The following is a 20,739-nucleotide window of genomic DNA, read 5'->3' as shown; positions in this document are numbered from 1 at the left end:
TTTTGCTCATTCATTCTTTCATCTGCTGGCAGCTATTTTAAGACCTCTGTGTAAGACGGATTCTGATGACCTTGGGAAAGTCACAAGACCTGTTTCTTCAATGGTAAAAGAAAAGGCATTCTTCCACCGTCCTTTCTCCACCATTCAATGCCAATGCCCAGATGAGAGATACACCGAAAGCTCAGTGTACCCCCAAACTTGTGAGATTTCCACAAGTCTCAAAAAATATTTAATATATTTAAGTCAGTGTAATAAAAGCCGGGTGGCCGATGGTTCCTAAGGTTGGGCTGGTAGTGATGTGAGCAGGGGTCTTCTGGGCCACCCCAAAATCCGCCCCATGTCTTGGCATCTCGCTCAACTTCCATAAGAACGGACTAAACCGAGGGCCTGCCTCCGTCCCTGTGCGGTGTCGACGGCGAAATGGATTCTTCTTGCTCCCATGGAGTTTTTGCCTTCTGGGTGAGTATGGCACCAGGTCCTGGGCGGGTGATGTCTGTAGTTCGCCAGCGATCCCAGGCAGAAAACTGGCTGCACACACAGGAGCATACAGGCAAGTATGTCCCTGAGAACGAGCTTGGGCGCATATTTTCATCTCTTGAATTCTTTAACGCTCTGGGACCATAGGCTGATTTATCGAGAATCATTCAGTGCCCATGCGATGTTCTGCAACGGCTAACACAATATCAGGTTCCTTTTCAGTATTGTGGTTTGCTCTCAGTTACGGCCAGAAACCGGAACAGAAGGAAAGGGAGAAAGCAGGAAAGGTTTGGAGACGACCGTGCTCAGGGCGGCATGGTCTGCAGCTTCTAAAGCGTGGAGGATGGGACGGAGAAGGAGCAGAATACGGAGAAAGGGGAAAGCAGAGGAAAAACACTCACGCCAATGGGTAAAAGGGAAAAGGTGAGAAGGAATGGAGTAAGAGAGGGAACCAATGGGTGGGAGGGGCGGAGGAAGAGGGGGGAGGGGCAGAAGCCAATGGGGGAGCCGGGACGCGAGCGAGGACGCGGCCCCGCGCGCTCGCTCCCTCCCTCCTTCTCGGGCGCTCGCGCCTTCCCAGGCTCCCGGGAGACGAGGGCAGGGGCGGGGCCCAGCCGGGCTCGCGGCGCGGGAGGCGTCGCGAGGTGAGGGCGGCGGGGGCGGGGGATTGTGGGGAGGGCGCTGTGGCTGCGCGCGCGCGCGCCCCGTCGAGGTTGCGCCGCCGCTCCGCCCCCGGCCGGGTGTGTGGCAGCGCGCGCGCGCGCGCGCGTTCCGGCGGTGCGCGCCGGGAGGGATGCTGAGGTAAAGTTCGGGAGAGAGGGAGAGATCCGTCAGCGCGAGGGAGCCCGAGTGGCCGCCATTACTGAGCCCGGCGCGGCGGAGGGCGCAGGGGAAGGGGGGAGGGACGGGGCCGCCGCTGGTGGAGGGGAGGGAGGGAGGGTGGGTTACCCGGCCGCGGGAGCCGTAGGGCTTGAGGTTTCGGGGCGTGTGTGTTGGGGAGGGCGGGGGGAGGTGGCTGAAGGGACGCGGCGCACGGTGAGCGCGCCGGGAAAGAGAGACGAGCAGAGAGTGGAGGAGGAGGCGGCGGCGGGAGCGCTCCCCAGGAATGTCGCTGCCGCCGCCACCGCCGGGGCCGCTGCCGTTGAGGAGGAGATGGAGGAGACCGACGGTGTTAGGTAGGACCTTGCGACTCCCCGCTCCTCCGGGCCTGCCGGCTCGCCCCCTCCCCGCCGGGAACCCTCCAGCCGCCCGCTGCCCTCTGTCCCGCTCGGTCGCCGCCGCCGGTTGTAACCAGTTCAAGGGGCTGAGGCCCCGCAGCCGCCGAGGGGAGCCTGGCGCCGCGCTCGGTCCTCGCAGGCCGGGGCGGGAGTGGCTGCCGCGGGGAGGATACGGGCGGCGTGAAGGGCAGAGAGGCCGTGGGGGGGGGCGGTTTCTCCACAGGTGACGGGGCAGGGGTCGGCGGAGGCCTGGTGGCGGCCGGGGATCGCGCGGGCCCCGCCGGGTGTCCGCTCTCGTCCGCCGCCCTCACTTGCTCTGGTCTCGGGTGGTGCGTGGGGGAGGAAGGTGGCCGTGTCTGTTGCCCGGGTGGCTGCTGTTAACGAGTTCCACCTGGAAGGGGGAGAGGGGGTGGGCGCATATTCTCGGAGACACAGTCCTCGTTGCAAACTTGAGCGTCTTTCTGGGGGATCAGCCCTTTCACTTTTCTCCCCTAGCTCCCCCACTCCTCCCTGGGTTCTGTTCACCAATTTCCCGTCTGCTCCTAAAGCTCGGGGTAGGACATGAGAAGTTACGCTGCGCAACCAAAACACAAGAGTCCTAAGGGTTGACTGCGACTGGGTGAGCCTTTGATACTGAGTTCTCGCTAGAATAACCTCTAGATTCTCCCTGTTTCCACTAAAGAAAAGTATAGGGGTGGGGGTGGGGAGCTGCGCGGGAGCGCGCGCGCACTTATCCACACATAAATACACTCACTCCTTCACACCCTCCCTCTCCAGCGTTACTAGAAATGCAAGTGAGGTGGACGCTCTGGGTGCAGCTGAGGCTGAAAGGTGCTCGGAAGTCAAGGCAAACTATCAGGACGTTTAGTAAAATTTCGAGAAAGTTGTAGGGGAGAACCTTATGCTTTTACAATATGATAGAAATCCAGTCTGGGCCCATGCTGAATATATAGGAATTTAAATGTTCAAATTTAGGCCAAAATAGGCATGCAGATGGTGTGTACGCGCGTTTTTAACTTTAAATTCCCAACGATAATTTGCTTTTGCCTTTGTGATTGGTAGGAAACGACATCATTCTTTAAAAAGTGTTCAGGTATAAAACAGTGAAATACATCGCAATATTTACTGATTTTTGCTTATGCTGTCTTCTACAGGTGTTGGGTGGGGGGCGGGGTTTGTCGACTCCACTTAAATCCAAAACCAGTATTCAATTTGAATAGTATATTAGGGAGTGTTTATTTACATTGATGTTCTCCTTCCTTTCAGGGCATATTTCTCTAAGTCTCCATTTAAGATGGTTCTTTTAACAAAAATGTGATCTAGATTCAACTCTTAAGAAAAATATTTAGTTAAGTAAGATATGTTAACAAAATCTGTTTGGAAATGTTTTGCTGTCAATTCCAGTTTATTTGACTTTAATGTGATAAAACTGTACTCTTCCTTAGTATTTTTAGATAGACATACTGACCATATAGGTAACCTGCTAGACAGTTTCCAGATTAAGGTTTTGCTTCCATTTTAAATTGCTTTCTCATTTTTGGCTTTTTTCATGTGTTCTTTGTAATTGACTCACATTTCTTGTATCTGTAGTATCAATAGATCAGAGGAAGAGACTGGTAAATGCAGATCACCAAAAGCTTGCATAGGCCTTGGAGCATATGACTAAACATACATGACTGAAAAGCTGGGAATACCTGTGCATTTAACTTTCAAGAAATAGCACTATTGATCAGATGGACTTAAAGCAAAAATTAGAGCAATACAGGTGACTAGATAACAATCGATTTGGTTGTCATGTGTAGGCTACATTTTTTTTTTAACCCACCTCAGCATGTCTTATTTTACCATTCTTTGTATGTTAATTGTAAGAGCACTGGGGAATGGGGTGTGTTACACTTGGATATGAAAAAGAATTGTCACAGAATCTGATATCTTTTATCAATTTTTTAGCACCCCTCCCCCACATTTAAATTACTTTAGCCATTTAGAAATTGTATTTCAAAATTAATCTCTTACTTCTGTCACATGGTACTTATCCTAAATGTTTTCAAACCATGCCCCCACCCCTATCTTTTTATGTTTGAAAGGCAGATTTAAATCTGCACACTTGCTCTTTGGGAGAAAATTATTTTGACCTTGAAAGTTAAGATTTTTTAAGGAATAAAATACTGTACTTGCATTCTTTTTTTGGAATTGAAGTTGTGGCACAGCTTAGAATAATAGTTTTGTAACTCACTTTTAAATTGAAAAAATTATTTCTCAAGAAGAGCTTACTAAACTTTTACTTTTTCATCATTAGCAGGACTTAAGGTAAGTGTTGCCTTTAGTATTCACTTCTTAAATATGAAATGGCATAATAGAGATTTTCTTGATAGCTACAGAATGTTTTAATTTTCACAACTTCAGTTTCCATAGATATTATTTTTTAGACTATTTATTTGGGCTGATTTTTTCTTTGCCCACCAAGGAAGGATACAGGTAATATAGTTCACTCAAGAAACGCTGTATAGTGTTCTGTTTTAGTAATGTCTTATGTTCCTAAAGGATGTTTGTAAAATACATTTGAAGTACACCAAGGGAATTCGGCTTTTTAAAGAACTGTGAAGAAACTTTATAAAGTGATCCATTATTTGGTGACTTGAGTAATCAAGCTCCTATTTGTTTACGTGAAGGTTGTTGATAATTTTCTCAAACTCGGAAAATTAAGAAAAAATAGTTCAGTGCTAAGAATTTTAAGTATGAACTTTAATTGGTTTTCAAATTCTGTTCCTTGGATCCCTTATGGATTTTTGCTGGATGTCTTGAGACTTCCTCTGATACCCCACCCTTCAAAACCAGGGCAGCCTTTATTTTTGTCTATTAAATATATTGTATCGATACTTAAATATAAAAAATTCCTTTGAAAAAAGAAATCATCTGCATTAGGAATTTTTTTGAAAGCCTCCAGTTTGTATTCATTAATTCAGATTATCTTTTTTGGCACTTACTATGTGCCTGGCCTTGGGGGTACCAAGATAAGTTAGTAGTAACTTTACCAGGAATAAATAGTTACAAGTACTAAGAGATGCGGAAAAGAGAACCACTGTTTCTGTCAGGGCCTCTTTGGGAAACCTTTACAGAAGAAGCATTTGAATTTGGATGTTTTGACGGCAAATAGGAGTTTGAATGTAAGAGAGACAAAAAAGGTTTTTGTTTTTGTTTTCACTGTATTTTGGAGGTTGACCGCAATTCCTTAGATTTGCAGTCAGATAAAATAGGTTGTTAATATTTGGTCATGTCTGTGTTTTACTCCTTAGAATTAGACTGTTGGGAAAAATTATGCATAACTTTGTAATTTTAGGGTTAAAATATGACTGGTATGTTCCATTTGGTTAGATTCTCAAGCTTTTCATCATAAAGAGTTAATGGAAAGGTGAACTTTTATTTTTCTAGCTTCGTATTCGCTTTAGTCTATTTTATTATCCCTGACCAGTATTTTATGGAGCAGCTAGGCACTGTGAGTGATACAAGGAAATATAAAATATTGCTCCCTTAAAAGAGCTTACAGCTTTGGTGGGGAGTAAGCTTGACAATTTAGGAATAGTTAAATGCCAGTTAAAAATAAAGTAGAAGAGCCATATACAAGGTAGTACCTATTGATTTAAAAATTGGTGTAAAGGAATTTAGATAAAGGAGATGTCATTTGGAAGTTGCCTAGGATTGGGATGAGTGAGAAAAAAAAAGACATTTAAGTTAATGACACTGTGGACCCAAAACACAGGGGAAGTTTGGATGAATTGACAGGTGAGGGGAAAATATAAGGTAAAAATGTAAGAGCATCAGTTTGTATGTTGTGAGCCAAATTGAAGGATTGGGGGAAAGTGTTAACACAAGGTTAATAGGAGGAGTAATTGGGAAATAAACAAATTACATCTGCATTACTGTCCTTGTTATTGTATTTGGCATTGTCAAACAACCTTGGAAAACTCATTCCTTGGCTTCTGTTAAGGTATATAGTTTGTTCATTTTCTTTCTAGTGATGCAATATTGTGATCCAGTATTTTGCGTTTCTTTCTATACTTGCCTTTCCAGAGTCAGGATAATGTATCTCTTTTTATTTGCTCCTTTATTTTTATTTTGGTTGATTACTAAAGAGAAGGTAGAAAATTAACATTCCTATGATCTGGGAAACTGAGATCCAGATTTCTACTCTTCTCTGTAAGTTTGTAAATCTTTGGATGCTTGTTACAAAGGGTATTAAATCAAATGGTCTCTTAAATAATTTTCTAAAGTTTATGATCTTGAAATTGATGTTACTGATCTTGACTTTGCCTCATTTCATTTCTGTATTTTCATTTGTCTTGGTAATACTGTTACCTGAAACTCAAGTGATAGCACCATCTGTTGCTGAGGCTGATTAGTTTTTCTTTAAGAAACATTGACTCATTTGTCTTTATTTCTTTTATCTAGCAGCCAGTCACCAAGATCTTTGTCTTGGACTGCTGTTTTCAGTTCTGTGATAGTTCAGGTGCTTTCAAGCCTCTAGTATATGTCCATCTCTTGGGCATTGTGCCCTACCAAATCCAGTTTTGTATTCTACGTCTAATCTGGAATGGCTTCTTATTGCTCGTTACAAAGTCTAACTCGTGTTTGCCCTTGAAGACCTTCTATAGATCTTATATCTTCAGAAATAAATAAGAAATAAGTTTCTACTTTCCAACATGGCAGCTGTGTTCAACCACTCCACCCTAATCACACACCAGGAAGAACTTCTTTTTAAAATCCAAATTCAGTCTGTTTTCAGAGTTTACTCAGATCCTTTAATCTGTTGCAGCGGTCTGCAGATTATAGCCTCTGGGCCAAATCCAGCCTGCTGCCTGTTTTCATTTAATGGCTTTTTACATTTTGAAATGGTTGAGGAAACAGTTAAAAGAATAATATTTTGGTATATGTGAAAATTATATGGAATTCAAATTCATTGTCCATAAATAATCAATGATCATTTTTGTAAGTATTGTCAATGGCTGTAATATTTACTGTCTGGCCTTTTACAGAAAAAGTTTTCCAAGCCCTGACCTATACCAATTTTGTACTGATTTTTCATTTCTTTGAATTCCTATTACATTTATCAGTTCCGTAGTATAGCATACTGCCTATGACTCCTCAGCTATGGTACTATATATAAAGCTTCTTAAAAATAGTGGGGAAAGTGTTTTTCAGTCTTCTAAAAAAAAAAAAAAATCCATACCTCCTTTTTAGTCTATACCCCTTTTTGAGATTCTTATTTGACCACCTAATGTTCCCATAATTAAGAATACTGTTAAACTTAATACAGTTTGTTTTCCCTCCTGTGTAGCATTACAATAACAGACGTTAAATTATGCCCTCTCCCCCTGCTTTTCAGTTCTTCAAAGTGAGAAGAAAGGACTCAGACCCTGGAAGGGAGCATATTCATAGCCTGGCTTAGTGGACTTCCCTATACATACCTTTGTACCCTCAAAACTTCTGACATATGGGCTTCCCTGGTGGCGCAGTGGTTGAGAGTCCGCCTGCCGCTGCAGGGGACACGGGTTCGTGCCCAGTGTGGGAAGATCCCACATGCCGCGGAGCGGCTGGGCCCGTGAGCCATGGCCGCTGAGCCTGCGCGTCCGGAGCCTGTGCTCCGCAACGGGAGAGGCCACGACAGTGAGAGGCCCGAGTACCGCAAAAAAACAAAACAAACAAAAAAAACTTCTGACATAAAGCTAAGCAAATAGTAGCTAAGCACAGTATGTACTTAATGGGTTGCTTACATAGGTTGATGTAAATGAGGTTACTGTTGGTTCTTCTGTTTTCATCACAGAATAAGGAAGTGGACTAGGAAGAGTTTAGAATAACTTTGACACCACGTCCTCAGAGACAGCATGTTGTTAGAGGAAAGTGTGGATTAAAAACAGGATAGGCAGTTAATCTATCTAGGGAATAGTTTACATCATTGCTTTTCAAATATTTTCTACAGTGAAACTTTTTCAAACAATAAATCCTTGAAATATCAAAAGATAAAAATGGATAAAAGCAGAATTACCTTTGCTGAGTAGGTTTTGGGGAGATCTCAGAGTACTGCCTACTGAGATCCTTCTGGAAGGTACCCTTCAGGCTTAATGTTTATAAACCCATAATTTGTTAATGGGCAGACTAAAGATCTTGGAAAAAATACTGGACTTTTTATATTAGAATATTCTGCGGTGCTAAACCTTATGGACCCATAATAGTGTGTGATTTTTGTTAATTGTGACTACGAATATGACTTCAAGGTTGTCCAGTGGTTTGGGATCCGAGTCTGGAGATTGATTCATTCAGTCATCAAATACTTGGGCACCCACTGTGTGTCAGGCACTGATCTGAGTGCTAGGAATATGGTAAAAAACAAAACAAAATCTCCATCCTAGCAGTTTACCCTGAATCTTACCAAGATATGCTTCAATAAAGACTAATTCATAGGAATGATGACTTTAGCATTCCTTTCAGCCTTAAGATAGTGTGCTTATGTGGTACAAACCTTGGTCAAAGAAAACATGGAATATGATTGACTCTCCTACAGGTGTTAACATTGTTTACTTAGCTATCTTTTATATGTTAAAATGACTTTTCCATTTCCTCTTCTAATTTTTACGGCATGTATTTGTCATTGAGAATTAGCAACATTAAGAAAAGTATATTTTAAGGCAATATCATGCCATATTCATCTTTTAGTATACAGTTGATGTTTTTATTCTCAAACTATTCTAGATAAGTTTACCTAAGATTGTGGAATATATGATCACCTTTGGGCTTGAATCTGCATCTGTCTTGAATATTTGTTTATTTAAGGGATATTTTCTCTATTTGACTTAAAGAAGATGGAGCACATAATTACAGAGCTGCTTCTGCGTAATTAGGTCTTTGAAATGTTTTCTGTAGTAAATAGTTGTGATTTAAAAAAATTTTTAGGTGTCAAAAATAAAAATTAGATGATTATTCTGGCTGAGTACAGGCATACATTTTATTGTGCTTCGCAGATACTGTGTTTTTGCTCATTCACGGTTTTTGGCAACCCTGTGTAGAGCAAGTCTATAGATGCCATTTTTCCAACAGCATTATTTTTTAATTGAGATATGTACCTTGTTTTTTTAGACATAATGGTATCGCACACTTAGCAGACTACAGTATAGTGTAAACATAACTTTCATATGCACTGAGAAACCTGAAAATTCATGTGACTTACGTTATTGTGATACTTGCTTTCTTGTGGTGGTCTGCAACCAAACCTGCAATATCTCCGAGGTATGCCTGTACAGTATTATAGATTATAGTTAGTCTTTATTCTGATGGCTTAATTTTTGACAAAAAATTTTGGGACCTTGAATATATGTATATTTTCTCCATAAATAGCTTTAGAAAATCTTTTAGATTAATAAATCATGGCACCTATTTAGTAAACCTAACATGCTTTACCTTTGTTTTTTTAAACCAAAGATTTAAGAACATTTGATTTTAATATTTATTAGCATTCATGCATTTGTTGAATAGCTACTATGTGGGAAGGACTGTTCTGGGCTCTTGGGAGCCCAGATGATAGAATGAACAGATTTGTGCCTTTGTGCATCTTTATTAAACCTGGAGTGGGGCAGGGAGAGGGATAGAGTTAATGACAGATAATAAAGAAGTAAGTTGTATAGTAAGTTAGGAGGGTAAGCAAAGGGGAATTTGGGGAGTATTAGGAAAAGTAAGTGCAAAGGTAGGAATATGTTTAGCTTGTTGAGCAGCAGTTCAGGGTTTCTCACTGTGACTGGAATAGAATGAGAATGGAGAGAATAGTATGAGAGTAGGTCAGAGAGTAAGATAGGGCTGGAGAAGGTAGATCTTGTAGAAAGCCATTTAAAGGACTTGGCTTTTACTTTTAGGAGCCACTGGAGAGTTTTGAGCAAAAGAAAGGAAGGGTCTGACTTACGTTTTAAAAGAATTACTCTGGCTGCTCTATGAACAGACTTGGGAAGGGGAGCAGGAGTGGAAGCAGAGAAATTAGTTTAGAAGCCTTTGGAATAATCCAGAGCCAGAGATGACAGTGGAATGAGATCAGAATTATAGCAATAAAGGTAGTGAAAAGCAATAAATTCTGGATGTATTTTGAAGATAGGGCCAGCAAGAATTTCCTGACACAGTATGGTAACTTAAAAGTGTGAAGTAGTTTTTAAAATATACTTTTTATTGATTAATGAGTGCAACAGTTTTGTGAAAAGGTACAAAACAAAATTTAGTTTAAGTCCAGAATTACTAAGAATCTTTTCAGATTCCTAGATCCCTTATAGAACTTAAAAACATTTTTTTTTTGCGGAAAACTACTTCATGTTATTAAAACTCCATTAAAAGGAGCATGTTACGTTTGAATGGCTTAAAATAGCTCAGAAAACTTAGTTGTAGAGATAGCTTCATTGCAGCAGACAACTGTAGGACAGTTCCACTCAAAAATTGTACCTTGTCATTAATTTATGTAAGAATGCTTAATCTAAATATTTCCTTGAAGTGAAAGTTTATAGGATAATCTTAAAGGCAGGATGAGAAACTGCATTGCAAACTATTAAAAGCAGCGCTACTGCTTAAGAAAGTAAAGATTGGTCATCAAGAGACTCATCTTAACCCTGTAACTTTGAGTAGGTCATTGTTTTTATCTTTGTTTTTTCATGAGCAAAAATCAGCATGATAGTAGATATTAGAGAAAACGAGGTATTTTTAGTTATATGAAAATAGTTGTATCAAAAATAGAAAAGATATGTCTGGATTGACATAGTCAAATATTACCATTAAAAATGTTTGAAAGGAATTTTCAAATTAAATCAAACAGCCTGCCTATAGACACTGGCCATTAGCTTATTAGTGGGAACTCAAAACAAAAAAAAAAACAGAAGGCATTCTTTTTTTCTCAGCACAGAAGAAAAATTACGTTGGTTAGTTAATGAGGGCAGTTTTGACTTGGATAGTGAGGGCCAGTGGATAATTCATGTATGTATAAACTATCCAAGTGTCTGAAAGTAAATTTCTTTATAACCTATTACAGCCAATCTCATGAGAGCTGTCTTTCTCCCTTGAGGTGGTAATAGCATACGCACTCAAACAAATGGCGAATTTTGAGGGCAGGATGGCAACACTTTTTTTTTTCTGGTCTAGGATTTCTGAAACATTTTGAAAATCTGAAAACACTTTTATAAACTTTAGTTTCTGAGTTAAGTAAACCTGTAAATCAAATAAAGAAGACACTGCTCTGATGAAGAGTTGGAGAGAGCAACTATTTATTTGCCCAGTGTTCTTTTCCACCTCTAGATGAAAGAATTTTCCCACCAGAATTTGAAAATCACTGTATGGTGACTCATGACATAAACTCTGGATCTGACTTCAGAATACCAGCAGGTAGCCTGCCTGAGAGCATCGTTAGAAAAAAGAATGTGGATGTTCCTCACTGTGTCTAATTGGTAGTTTACTGGGAATTTGGTTTGTTAACCAGAAATGTCACACAAAGCTACCTTATTTTTAATTTAAACTTCAGTATTTGTAATTCAGAGACTGCCACTAACAAATTAATTAGGATGTGTTGAAGCCTTAATATTAAAAATTATCCTCAATATAATAGAGGGTTTTTTTGGTCAGATAAAAAGCCTTCCAGTTTTCAATGATGAAAGAGTGAAGACTTCATGCCTCCACTCATCTTCATTTACTTTTAAGGCCTTTTTCTTTCTGAAACTTTAAAAATTGATTTTGTGATAGTGTTTTTATTTCTACTTTTTTTTTTTTTTTTTTTTTTTTTTTGCGGTACGCGGGCCTCTCACTGTTGTGGCCTCTCCTGTTGTGGAGCACAGGCTCCGGATGCGCAGGCTCAGCGGCCATGGCTCACGGGCCCAGCCGCTCCGCAGCACGTGGGATCTTCCCGGACCGGGGCACAAACCCGTGTCCCCTGCCTCGGCAGGTGGACTCTCAACCACTGCGCCACCAGGGAAGCCCTATTTCTACTCTTATACTCTATAACTTTAGATAGAAAAGTATCTCAGTCTTTTGAGGTTTATGCTCTAGGAGAGCATGAATGATTCTTTTCATATGTTTCGATAAGTATATGTAAAAAATATTAACAAAGATGTGACCATTATGACAAGGATTAGATTTGTAGTTGAAATTTTTCTGCAATATTCAGGTCCATATGATGTTGAATTGTTACCTTTCTATTAACAGCTTTGTGTCTCTTAAGCTGGAAAGCAGGGGACAGTCTTAAACTTCTTTGAATTGCTCTTAGTTTTCAGAATAGATGTTTGTCTACCAAAGAGTTAATAAAGAGCTATATGTAGTTCCAGTGTTTGTACTGTTTAATGTAAAAATTCCCCAGAGTAATCACTGGTTATGTTTTCTTTTGATGTACATTTAAAAGGATATCTTCTGCAATTTTTTGCTTGCTTAGTAAGAAAGAAGGATAGACCTTATATTCCACTGTTTTCAATTTTTTTCTTAATTGTTAGTTATGAATCACTATGCTATTTTCACAAACTAATTTCCCTTTTATAAATTTGTTATCCAGTTAGTTCACTGTTGTCTTTCCAGTAAATATCCATTAAGTAGCCCAATTGTTCTTTTATGCGGTTTAGGTAAAGAATGTTAAACTTGCTAAGTGCAAATATTCAGTTTGATCACATTAAGATTTTTAAAAATTTTTACTTAATGAAAGAGAGTTAAGAGCATTGGGTGGGACTGCCCTAATTTCTTATACTGCTAGTTGTTGTATATACTGCTGCCAGATAAATATTTGTAAGTCACCAGTCTGATCACATCATTTTTAATAAATCTTCAACAGCTTCCTTGGTTCTAAGAATCAAATTTTAAGAACAGAACTTAGTATTTATTAAGCATTTTTTTCTTTGCTAGGCACTTAACATTAAAGAAAAAATTAGTTCTTAAATTTGTATAGATAGGCAGCCCCATTTTATAGATGGGGGAACCATGTCTCGAGGTTTAGAGCTTTACTATTGTCATAAACTAGTAAATACTAGGAGTTGAATTTGAAATCAGTTCTATTTACTCATGGTTTTCTACTACTTATGTTGCTCTTTCAACATGGCAATATTTTATTTATTACCGAATTGAAGCTAATAAATATTTTGCTTGAATATCAGATGGCTGATATTGTTAAAATTAATATTTGGTTGAGGCTGATAGGAGAAACTTAGAGAATATGAGAATAAATTTGAAATTTTATTTTAAAATATTATTATACTAGAAATATTAGAATTTTAAATTTCAAGAATAATTTCTCTTTACCATTAGTTGTTAGTATAGCAGATGTGCAACACAACCTAAATAGATGTTTACTTGCAATTTTGAGGGTAGTGGAGAAGCCACATATTGGGGGCAGGTAGTGGTTCTTTTCTTACCTTTCTTTTATTTTTTTCCTCATGGTCTTTTTATTCTTTTATTTTGTCTGGATTGAAGATAATTTTCACATATGTTGATGTACATGACTGGATATTTTCCTTGTGAAATTTTGATGTGGTAGAAATGATGCATTGCTTTGCCGTCAACCTCAAAAGAATGTGAAGAATCTCCAAATAAAACCTTCATAAGAGACTGACTGAGTCATTGCTTCCACACAAATAACCTAAATTAAATTACATGCAATTCTTAAAGTTTATTTGATGTTGTTGGTATATCAAATAATTCTAAAAGATTTTCTCAAATATATAATAGTAAAATTCTTTAGCTTTGTGCTACTCAAAATGTGATCTCTGAGCTCTTTGTAAATACTCAGAGGGAATAAATGCAGAAATCAAAAACATTGAGAAACAATTTGACAGTAATTTTGTGTCTCTTGAATCTAATAAGAAACTGGGACCTAGATTTTTTAAACATTTCATTCATTGTATTTTTAAAAATTGACTTACAGATATGAAATAAAAGTTGGTCCTTAGATCGTTTGAGAAGCATTGATCTAGTTAAACGCTGTCATTATTTGTATTAACTTCATTTATTTCTATTTCCTTGTTTAAGTATATGAATATCCTTAACTGGTTTTAGATATAAAATTTGATAGATTTCACAGGAGTATGTTGAAACTCTTGAAAATTTTTTTTAATTCTAAAATCTTGCTAAATTCATATGAAATTCCATTTTAGGGAATAAGTTTTGAGGAACCATGTTATAGAAAGCAGATAGTTTTTTTAAGTTGTGAGAGAGTTGTTAACGCAACTAGTATGTTTTAGTTATCGTCAAACATAGCCAGCCTCCAGCCAGAAAAGGCAGGAAAATGAGGGAGGGGAAAGGACTAGTTGTTTCCTCAAACTCATAGGAAGAAGTAGAAACAAAATGCACATTTGGTTAAGAGGGTTTTATTTTAAAGTTTGTAAGATCACATTAAAATTTGTATTTAGTTTTTTTAGTTGTTAGATTTACCTTAAATTTTGAGGTCATCTTGCATTTATAACAGTAAATCATAAACTGTCTTTGCTGATTTCTTAAAATACATGTAACATTGTTAACTTGTCTGGTGCTTTGTTATGAACATCTTTAATATGTATATAATTTGACATGTGTAATTCATGATTAAGATTTGTCTTTTTTCTCTTTCTAGGAAGATGATCCATATGATCTTGAAGACCTTTCTGCACAGAAATGAGGGAAATACAAAGAACCAAATATAGTTCTGAAATTCGGGATCTGTATTTTGAGATGATTTTATTTTCAGAATGAGAAGTATATCTGGTTATCTTTATGAATGTAGAGACATGACAAGAGAGTTATGATGGCAAAAAACAAAGAGCCTCGCCCCCCATCCTATACCATCAGTGTAGTTGGACTCTCTGGGACTGAAAAAGACAAAGGTAACTGTGGAGTTGGAAAGTCTTGTTTGTGCAATAGATTTGTACGCTCAAAAGCAGATGAATATTATCCAGAGCATACTTCTGTGCTTAGCACCATTGACTTTGGAGGACGAGTAGTAAACAATGATCACTTTTTGTACTGGGGTGACATAACACAAAGTGGTGAAGATGGAGTAGAATGCAAAATTCACGTCATTGAACAAACTGAGTTCATTGATGACCAGACTTTCTTGCCTCATCGGAGTACGAATTTGCAACCATATATAAAACGTGCAGCTGCCTCTAAATTGCAGTCAGCAGAAAAACTAATGTACATTTGCACTGATCAACTAGGCTTGGAGCAAGACTTTGAACAGAAGCAAATGCCTGAAGGGAAGCTCAATGTAGATGGATTTTTATTGTGCATTGACGTAAGTCAGGGATGCAATAGGAAGTTTGATGATCAACTTAAATTTGTAAATAACCTTTTTGTCCAACTATCAAAATCAAAAAAACCTGTAATAATAGCAGCAACTAAATGTGATGAATGTGTGGATCATTATCTTAGAGAAGTTCAGGCATTTGCTTCAAACAAAAAGAACCTTCTTGTAGTGGAAACATCTGCACGATTTAATGTCAACATTGAGACATGTTTCACTGCACTGGTACAAATGCTGGATAAAACTCGTGGCAAGCCTAAAATTATTCCCTATCTGGATGCTTATAAAACGCAGAGACAACTTGTTGTCACAGCAACAGATAAGTTTGAAAAACTTGTGCAGACTGTGAGAGATTATCATGCAACTTGGAAAACTGTTAGTAACAAATTGAAAAATCATCCTGATTATGAGGAATACATCAATTTAGAGGGAACAAGAAAGGCCAGAAATACATTCTCAAAACATATAGAACAACTTAAACAGGAACATATAAGAAAAAGAAGAGAAGAATATATAAATACTTTACCAAGAGCTTTTAACACTCTTTTGCCAAACCTAGAAGAGATTGAACATTTGAATTGGTCAGAAGCTTTGAAGTTAATGGAAAAGAGAGCAGATTTTCAGTTATGTTTTGTGGTGCTAGAAAAAACACCTTGGGATGAAACTGACCATATAGACAAAATTAATGATAGACGGATCCCATTTGACCTCCTGAGCACTTTAGAAGCTGAAAAAGTCTATCAGAACCACGTACAACATCTAATATCAGAGAAGAGGAGAGTAGAAATGAAGGAAAAATTCAAGAAGACTTTGGAAAAAATTCAGTTTATTTCACCTGGGCAGCCATGGGAGGAAGTTATGTGCTTTGTTATGGAGGATGAAGCCTTCAAATATATCACTGAGGCAGATAGCAAAGAGGTGTATGGTAGGCATCAGCGAGAAATAGTTGAAAAAGCCAAAGAAGAGTTTCAGGAAATGCTTTTTGAACATTCTGAACTTTTTTATGATTTAGATCTTAATGCAACACCTAGTTCAGATAAAATGAGTGAAATTCATACAGTTTTGAGTGAAGAACCTAGATACAAAGCTTTACAGAAACTTGCACCTGATAGGGAGTCTCTTCTACTTAAGCATATAGGATTTGTTTATCATCCCACTAAAGAAACATGTCTTAGTGGCCAAAACTGTACAGACATTAAAGTAGAGCAGTTACTTGCCAGCAGTCTTTTGCAGTTGGATCATGGCCGCTTACGGTTGTATCATGATAGTACCAATATAGATAAAGTTAACCTTTTCATTTTAGGGAAGGATGGCCTTTCCCAAGAACTAGCAAATGAGATAAGGACACAATCCACTGATGATGAGTATGCCTTAGATGGAAAAATTTATGAACTTGATCTTCGGCCCGTTGATGCCAAGTCGCCTTACTTTTTGAGTCAGTTATGGACTGCTGCCTTTAAACCACATGGGTGCTTCTGTGTATTTAATTCCATTGAGTCACTGAATTTTATTGGGGAATTTATTGGAAAAATAAGAACGGAAGCTTCTCAGATCAGAAAAGATAAGTATATGGCTAACCTTCCATTTACATTAATTCTGGCTAATCAGAGAGATTCTATTAGTAAGAATCTACCAATTCTCAGGCACCAAGGGCAACAGTTGGCAAACAAGTTACAATGTCCTTTTGTAGATGTACCTGCTGGTACATATCCTCGTAAATTTAATGAAACCCAAATAAAGCAAGCTCTAAGAGGAGTATTAGAATCAGTTAAACATAATTTAGATGTGGTGAGCCCAGTTCCCACCAATAAGGATGTATCAGAAGCTGACTTGAGAATTGTCATGTGTGCCATGTGTGGTGATCCATTTAGTGTGGATCTGATTCTTTCACCCTTCCTTGATTCTCATTCTTGCAGTGCTGCTCAAGCTGGACAGAATAATTCCCTAATGCTTGATAAAATCATTGGTGAAAAAAGGAGGCGAATACAGATCACAATATTATCATACCATTCCTCAATTGGAGTAAGGAAAGATGAACTGGTTCATGGGTATATATTAGTTTATTCTGCCAAACGGAAAGCATCAATGGGAATGCTTCGAGCATTTCTGTCAGAAGTTCAAGACACCATTCCTGTACAGCTGGTGGCAGTTACTGACAGCCAAGCAGACTTTTTTGAAAATGAAGCCATCAAAGAGTTAATGACTGAAGGAGAACACATTGCAACTGAGATCACTGCTAAATTTACAGCACTATATTCTTTATCTCAGTATCATCGGCAAACTGAGGTCTTTACACTGTTTTTCAGTGATGTTCTAGAGAAAAAAAATATGATAGAAAATTCCTATTTGTCTGATAATACAAGGGAATCAACCCATCAAAGTGAAGATGTTTTCCTGCCATCTCCCAGAGACTGTTTTCCCTATAACAACTACCCTGATTCAGATGATGATACAGAAGCACCACCTCCTTATAGTCCAATTGGGGATGATGTACAGTTGCTTCCAACACCTAGTGACCGTTCCAGATATAGATTAGATTTGGAAGGAAATGAATATCCTATTCACAGCACACCAAACTGTCATGACCATGAACGCAACCATAAAGTGCCTCCACCTATTAAACCTAAACCAGTTGTACCTAAGACAAATGTGAAAAAGTTGGATCCAAACCTTTTAAAAACAATTGAAGCTGGTATTGGTAAAAATCCAAGAAAACAGACCTCCCGGGTGCCTTTGGCACATCCTGAAGATATGGATCCTTCAGATAACTATTCAGAACCCATTGACACAGTTTTCAAACAGAAGGGCTATTCTGATGAGATATATGTTGTCCCAGATGATAGTCAGAATCGCATTATTAAAATTCGAAACTCATTTGTGAATAACACCCAAGGAGATGAAGAAAATGGATTTTCTGATAGAATCTCAAAAAGTCATGGGGAACGGAGACCTTCAAAATACAAATACAAATCTAAAACCCTATTCAGTAAAGCCAAGTCATACTACAGAAGAACTCATTCAGATGCAAGTGATGATGAAGCTTTCACCACTTCTAAAACAAAAAGAAAAGGAAGACATCGTGGAAGTGAAGAAGATCCACTTCTTTCTCCTGTTGAAACTTGGAAAGGTGGTATTGATAATCCTGCTATCACTTCAGACCAGGAGTTAGATGATAAGAAAATGAAGAAGAAAACCCACAAAGTAAAAGAAGATAAAAAGGTAAGTTTAATTTATGGTTCATAATGTTTCTAAAGATGTTTGCTTTTGACTTTTTAAAAATTATTATTTTTTAAGAGAATGGATTTGACATCAATGAGAACTTAGGCTGCCTGTGTCATTCAGTAAATATAATTGACAGCTCTTTTAAATTTTCTGAGTATTTTGTGAGGGCAGATTATTTTTTGTTACTTATTACATTTTATTGTGCTTTATCTTATTTAGAGTGGAAGTTTGATTTCATATTCTTCAGCATAAAAGTTCTAGCTGAATATGTGTATTCTCTCTGCAGAAACTCAGATATAAAGTGATTTTGTTCATTTTTTTCTGTTTGTCTGTAAGCATCCCATTTGTCTGTTTTTCCCTTTTGATCTACCAGTTTTGCAATATTAATTTGATACATTGACATAGCTTGTTTTATTGTGCTTTGCTTTTTGCGCTTCTCAGATACTGCATTTTTTACAAATTGAAGGTTTTTAGCAACCCTGCAACAAGCAAGTCTTCATCAGCACCATTTTTCCAATGGCATTTGCTTAATTCTTACTTGCTTCCATGTTACATTTTGGTAATTCTTAGAATATTCCAAACTTTTAAATTAATATATTTGTTACGGTGATCAGTGATCTTTGATGTTGCTGTTGCAAAAAGATTACAGCTCACTGTAGGCTCAGATGATGGTTAACGTTTTGTAGACTAGAAAATTATAGACAAAGATCTGGCAAGATGGATCAAATAAAAAGAGAAGGCATAAATCCTGAGAATGAAAATGGGAATATAATTACAGATAGATCAGATTAATAAGATAGTAGAGAATACTATCAACAATTTTATGTCAACAAATTTGAAAGTTAAACTCCTTGACAAGAAAGCTTAGAATAATCCTGTAACTATTAAATAAATTATGAAGTAGTAGTTACATCTTGCCACAAAAATACCAGGCCCAGGTAATTTTACAGGGAACTTTTTAAGGAACAGATCATTCCAGTGTTCTACAAATCCAGAAAATAGAATAGGAGAATACATTCTTTAATTCATTCTCTGAAGTTATCTATTCTTAATTCCAGAACCAGTCAAGGGTAATATTAGAAAAGAAAATTATAGTCCCATTTTACTTATGAGTGCACATGCAAAAATTCTAAATAAAGTTCAGGTCTACAGACCCTTAACTGCAATTTTGAAATCCAATAACCTCTGAGAACCAAAAGTTTGTTTAGAACTTGGCAGCATAATCTGATTTACCCTGTTCTTGGTGGGAAAACCTGACTTGAACTAATGTGTGAGGCTACATATAAGCATTGTCTTATTTAGAGTGAATATCCATATAGTTCACTGCAAATGTATTAATGTATTTGCATACAGGTACTGACCCACAGTTTGTTGGGGTTGTTACCTAATACACGTTTTTTGTACTGTACAGTAGGGATGATGACTAAAATTTTCTGAATTCTAAAATATCTTACCCTAAGGGTTTTACATAAGGGATTGTGAATGTAAAATACCAAAAAAAAAAAAAATCCAACAATGTATATAAAAAGCACTTGATAAAATTTAATTCATGAGAAAGCTACTAAATTATGAACAGATGAGAACTTACTTGAGAAAAGATATCTATATATATGCAAACAAGTGAAATCTGCAATAAGCATCATCCTAATTAGGGAAATGGATTCCCTTTTCAACCAGGAACAAGACAGAATGTACACACCATCACCACTTCCAGTTGGTATTATACAGAGATCCTAGTTAAAGCGGTAAGTTAAAAAAAATTAAAAGGATGAGTATTGGAAAGGAAGAAACAAAATTGTCACTCTTGGCTGATGATATGATTGCTTATGTAAAAGCCAAAAAGGATCTACAGATAAATTATTAGTATTAATAAAAGAGCAAAACAGCTCCATATAAGATCAGTAATCGTCAGTTGCATCTCTATACGTCAGCAGTAAACAACTAGAAAAAATAATCAGAGAAGACACCATTTATAAAAGCATGGCAGATTATCAAGTGCCTGGGAGTAATTGTAACATCATGTGCAAACCTCCGTGTGGAAAAGTATAAAACTTTATTGTGGGCTTCCCTGGTGGTGCAGTGGTTGAGAGTCCGCCTGCCGATGCAGGGGACACGGGTTCGTGCCCCGGTCCGGGAGGATCCCACATGCCGCGGAGCGGCTGGGCCCGTGAGCCGTGGCCACTGAGCCTGCGCGTCCGGAGGCTGTGCTCCGCAGCAGGAGAGGCCACAACAGGGAGAGGCCCGTGTACCGCAAAAAACAAACAAACAAACAAACAAAAAAACTTTATTGTAAGACATTAAAGAAGATCAAAATAAATGGGGTAACTATTGCCTTCCTATCCATGAATATGGCTTATCATAAAGAAGTTATTGTTGTTCAGACTTATCTCTAGATTCAGTGTTTCATTCAAAGTGTCAAAGCTCAGATCTGCTGTAAAAAAAGGCAGGCATGGACAATATGTAAATGAATGAGTATGGCTTCTTTTTATTTATTTTTGGCTGCGTTGGGTCTTTGTTGCTGCGTGCGGGCTTTTCTCTAGTTGTGGTGAGCGGGGG

At 38.2% G+C, this 20,739-nt stretch overlaps 1 protein-coding gene across 3 annotated transcripts in view; it reads left to right on the top strand.

Annotated features, from left to right (window-relative positions):
* The first annotated feature begins 1,194 nt into the window (after positions 1-1,194).
* ARHGAP5 (Rho GTPase activating protein 5) overlaps positions 1,195-20,739 on the top strand; it is a 71,604-nt gene continuing 52,059 nt past the window's right edge. For 2 of the 3 annotated variants that reach the window (XM_060096329.1, XM_060096327.1), the window contains exons 1-2: positions 1,487-1,652; positions 14,293-18,180. In XM_060096329.1, coding sequence (XP_059952312.1) covers positions 14,461-18,180 — 3,720 coding nt within the window. In that variant the 5' untranslated portion in view covers positions 1,487-1,652; positions 14,293-14,460. Of the gene's footprint in view, positions 1,279-1,486; positions 1,653-14,292; positions 18,181-20,739 lie in introns of those variants that run through there. The other variant, XM_060096328.1, reaches the window with a different exon arrangement.

Source organism: Mesoplodon densirostris, chromosome 4, assembly GCF_025265405.1.
Source record: "Mesoplodon densirostris isolate mMesDen1 chromosome 4, mMesDen1 primary haplotype, whole genome shotgun sequence".
NCBI classification, from domain to species: domain Eukaryota; kingdom Metazoa; phylum Chordata; class Mammalia; order Artiodactyla; family Ziphiidae; genus Mesoplodon; species Mesoplodon densirostris.
Note: the sequence above shows the minus strand (reverse complement) of the source record. Positions and strands in the feature narration are given on the sequence as shown.